The following is a 4,813-nucleotide window of genomic DNA, read 5'->3' as shown; positions in this document are numbered from 1 at the left end:
TCCAGTCTCATCCACGTTGATGCAAAAGTTGGGGTCCTGGGATCGAGCCCCACGATCCTTATGTCCTTTCTGATGTCTGAGTATTATTCCATTGTATACATGGACCACATCTTTATCCATTGGTCTGTTGAAGGGCATCTTGGCTCCACTAGCCAAACTGTGGACATTGCTGCTATAAACATTGGGGTGCATGTGTCCCTTCTTTTCACTACATCTGTGTCTTTGGGGTAAATACCCAGGAGTGCAATTGCTGGGTCATAGGGTAGCTCTATTTTTAATTTTTTGAGGAACCTCCACACTGTTTTCCAAAGTGGCTGTACCAACTTGCATTCACACCAACAGTGTAAGAGGGTTCCCCTTTCTCCACAACCTCTCCAACATTTATTGTTTCTTGCCTTGTCAATTTTTGCCATTCTAACTGGTGTAGGGTGGTATCTCAATTGCTACTCAGGTTTAAACAAGATATTAGTACTAGCAAGTGGGTTTGGGGACACTTTGATAGCAGTGAATTATTTGGGGAATTGGTTGGTTCAACTTGAGATCTGGTCACTGTGATTGGAGTCATCAATATTATCACTGAAGAGGTGAGTGGGAGGATGGCACTGGGTATCAGGATTGGAGTCAGATCTGTGCTGATTCTATGGGCATGTCTAGCTCTATGGGCTAATGGTATTTGAAGTCCAGGAAATGGATGGATGGCCTAGACAGGGGTGTGGATGAACAAATGTGAGAGCAGGATTGATTTTTTTTTTTTTAAGATTTTTATTTATTTATTTGACAGAGAGATAGAGAGAGAGCACAAGTAGGCAGAGTGGCAGGCAGAGGGAGAGGGAGAAGCAGGCTCTCCGCTGAGAAGGGAGCCGGACGTGGGGCTCGATCCCAGGACCCCAGGATCACGACCTGAGCTGAAGGCAGCCGCTTAACCGACTGAGCCACCCAGGCGCCCTGTAGGATTGATTTCTAAGAAGCATCTATTTGTTGTGTTAAGTCAGAAAGAGGAGCTGACATTAACAAGGAGAAGAGAATGAAGAGTATCAGGGAGAATGTTCTGTACCAGAACCTTGGATAATGGTTTACAAAGGAGGTCTTTGTGCAAAAAAAAAAAAAAGGGGGATCTGTGTTATGGGAATATTTGCATATAAATATATTGCAAATAAATATCTGAGTTATTATTTTTTAAAAATTTTATTATATTATGTTAGTCACCATACAATACATCATTCGTTTTTGATGTGGTGATCCATGATCCATTGTTTTCGTATAACACCCAGTGCTCCATGCAGTACGTGCCCTCCTTAATACCCATCACTGGGCTAACCAATCCCCCCTCCTCCCTCCCCTCTAAAACCCTGTTTGTTTCTTTTTTTTTTTTTTTAAAGATTTTATTTATTTATTTGAGAGAGAGAATGAGATAGAGCATGAGAGGGGGAAGGGTCAGAGGGAGAAGCAGACTCCCCGCCGAGCAGGGAGCCCGATGCGGGACTCGATCCGGGGACTCCAGGATCATGACCTGAGCCGAAGGCAGTCGCTCAACCAACTGAGCCACCCAGGCGCCCCTAAAACCCTGTTTGTTTCTCAGGTCCATAGTCTGTCATGGTTCATCTCTCCCTCCAAATCCTCCCCCCCCATTTTTCCCTTCCTTCTCATGTCCTCCATGCTATTCCTTATGTTCCACAAATAAGTGAAACCATATGATAATTGACTTTCTCTGCTTGACTTATTTCACTTAGCATAATCTCCTCCAGTCCCATCCATGTTGATGTAGAAGTTGGGTATTCATCCTTTCTGATGGCTGAGTAATATTCCATTGTATATATGGACCACATCTTCTTTATCCTTTCATCTGTTGAAGGGCATCTCGGCTCTTTCCACAGTTTGGCTATTGCGGACATTGCTGCTAGGAACATTGGGGTGCATATGGCCCTTCTTTTCACTACATCTGTGTCTTTGGGGTAAATTATTTATGAACAGGAGGATAGTTGAGTGAAGATGGGATTTGGGTGTGCAAGTGAAAGCTAGTAAGTATCTCAGGGTTGGGAGGGACATGATCTCACTGAAGATGAGGCATGAAAGCTAGGAAAACCAGGAGGTAGTGTGTCCTAAAGCATAGTAAGGAGATACTGAAAACCTGAAGTCTTGGGATACAAAGAGACCTATGATCCTTGTGTCTAAATGATGGTGGGTCAGGGGGTACCAGCATGTGTGTGGTTGACATTGACAAGGGTGGGAGGAGGGAAACATCCTCCAGGGAAGATGGTGGAGGGGAAAGGGTCTGGAGTTGGCACTGGGTAATGACCTCAAGCTTTCTGTCCTTGACTTATATCTGCTTGATGGTGTTCCAGAACTGGTTCTCAGTGTGTGGTGTCTGCACCAGCAGCATCAGCATCACCTGAGAACCCTTAGAAAGGCAGATTCTTGGCCCCACCCCAGACCTACTTGCCTTGAGGCCCAGAAATCTGAGTTTTAACAACCCTCTGGATGATTGTGATGCACCGTGCAATTCAAGACACATTTCTCCATGGAGAGAGGAGGGTGGAATATTCATATGAGCTGAGAACATTCTTTGTGGCTGGTGGTCCTCATCCCCCATTTTATTCAAATATCACATTTCATTTTGTTTTCAAAGGGCAAGCTCAAAAGAAACATGATGTCCCAGACCATAGAGAAGAAAAGACAAGTCCATTTAGCCAAGGCCAAGAAAAGATATCATGAAAGAGCTGCACCTCCTATAAGGCTGACCAGTTGCATTTTTAAGAGGCCCGTCACGAGCATAACTTCCCATCCTGGCAACGAGGTCAGGTACAGTCAACGGGACAGGGCCTTGGAGAAGCCCCAGCAAATCTCTGTGTACAGGAGACTGCAGGGACTCCAGACCTGCAGCAGTGAAGGAGAAATTTTAAGTACTTTGGACTTCATAAATACCTCACAAGTGATTGTACCAGGCAGTGCAGGTGCAGGGTCTCTAGCTAGTGGCCCTGGGCCCAGCACGGTACCAGCTTCAGTTTGGGCAGGGATGTTCCCAGGAGTGGGTCTCTATCTCCCACCACCCATCTGCAGACAGCCAGTAACACCTGGAGATATCCGGAGACAGACTCGGAAAGTGAAAAATGCAAGAGAGAGACTGGCTGAGGCCTTGAGGGCAGACAGGCTTGCCAGGGAGGTGGAGAGAGCCAGAAGCCAAGAGGGACATTTTGAACATTCTGACAACTAGAGGAAAAGTAGGAAAAGGTTGTGTGGAAGGATCCAGTGGGGTGCTTCACTGTGAGACAGCCCCCAGTTTCACTTCCTGTCGAGATGTCAATCTGTTTCTTGCTCTGTGCTTTGTTATATCAAAATTGTACTTCATTAAACTCTTTTGAGAGACAAAGGTGTGAAAGAGTATAGAGTGGTGGTTTTGTGGGTAAGAGATTGGATTTCATTTGAAACAAGTCAATCAGAGAAACAATTATCATATGGTTTCACTCATATGTGAAACATAAGGGATAATGCAGAGGACAATAGGGGTGGGGGGAAAACTGAATGGGAAGAAATCAGAGAGGGAGATAAACCATATGAGACTCTTGACTCCGGGAAACAAACTGAGGGTTGTGGAAAGGGAGGGGGGTGGGGGGATAGGGTAACAAGGTGATGGGTATTAAGGAGGCCACTTGATGTGATGAGCACTGGGTGTTATACTGAACTGATGAGTCACTGAACATTATATCAAAAACCAATGATGTACTTACTATACCTTGGCTAATTGAATTTAAAGAAAAAGGAAAAAAAGAAAGAATCCTTGCCAGCAAGCTCACTGCCTTCGCCCTGAATGAAACTTGTCCACCTCACAGCATAGGACACATTGGAATTATTCAATAAACAATTCATTTTGCTTATAAACAATTTATTCAGTAAACATTGTAATCATTTATGGTGAACAAATAATTGATGGAATAAAGGTGTCACTTCTGTAGAAGTCAGAGGGGGAGACTGTCTCACTAGGTTCAGGAAGGAAAAGAAGTGATGTGGTTCTGGAAGGACCTGGTATTTTCTGGACTTCTTAAACTTTTGGTAGAGTAGTTTTAGCAGAGCTGGGGAAGGAAGCCTGATTTCAGAGGGTCAAAGACTGAAAAACAAAGAGTGAGTGGAGGTGGACAGCTATGCCTCAGACAGCTGTACCTCATGCCTCTTACAACAGGCTCTGGATTTAACTTAGTGAAAGCTCTCTCCCAGAGCCAGCAGCTTTGGTGGAGGCTGATTCCACCCCAGAATGGGGGCAGGCCTGACTCTTCAGTGTGAGCTAGTCTGCATATTCCAAACTCTCAGTGTCCTGGGGTAGGACATCCCATGGCCCTCTCTGGTCCAGTCGATCCAGGCACAGAGCACTTTATGGAACACAAGGTGGAGCCCAGTACACAGGGCTCTTACCTGCCAGACCTGGCATTCTGGAAGGTGGAGTTGAGTGAGGTCACAGTGTAAGAGCGGTTGCCTGGGTTTGAGGCCATCTGGGAGGACAGCATAATAGGGGTGGGTGTGCTGGTGGACAGGACAAGACCTGTCCTCCTCATTTGTATTCTGCAAGTATCTATGTCTGGACCTAATCTACTCAAGTTCCATTAACATAGCTGATTTCTACCCTCATTGAATCTTTCCTATTTTTATTTTCTGTTAAATTGTTTTATCTTTTTTAAAAAATTTATGTTATGTTAGTTACCATACAATACATCCTTAGTTTTTGATGTGGTGATCCACGATCCATTGTTTTCGTATAACACCCAGTGCTCCATGCAATACGTGCCCTCCTTAATACCCATCACCGGGCTAACCAATCCCCCCT

General features: G+C 45.0%; 1 protein-coding gene across 1 annotated transcript; it reads left to right on the top strand.

Annotated features, from left to right (window-relative positions):
- Window positions 1-2,626: 2,626 nt before the first annotated feature.
- On the top strand, window positions 2,627-3,485 carry LOC102726703 (methyl-CpG-binding domain protein 3-like 5; the record flags this gene model as incomplete). The annotated part of the gene is made up of 1 exon (XM_031028705.2): window positions 2,627-3,485. A coding segment is annotated over one exon (585 nt), but the record flags the coding sequence as incomplete, so codon positions are not given.
- Window positions 3,486-4,813: the final 1,328 nt, after the last annotated feature.

The sequence above is a fragment of the Leptonychotes weddellii genome, unplaced genomic scaffold (genome assembly GCF_054177405.1).
Source record: "Leptonychotes weddellii isolate Sample4059 unplaced genomic scaffold, ASM5417740v2 HiC_scaffold_5800, whole genome shotgun sequence".
Taxonomy (NCBI): domain Eukaryota; kingdom Metazoa; phylum Chordata; class Mammalia; order Carnivora; family Phocidae; genus Leptonychotes; species Leptonychotes weddellii.
The sequence above is the reverse complement of the archived record's forward strand: the minus strand, read 5'-3'. Positions and strand labels throughout refer to the sequence as shown.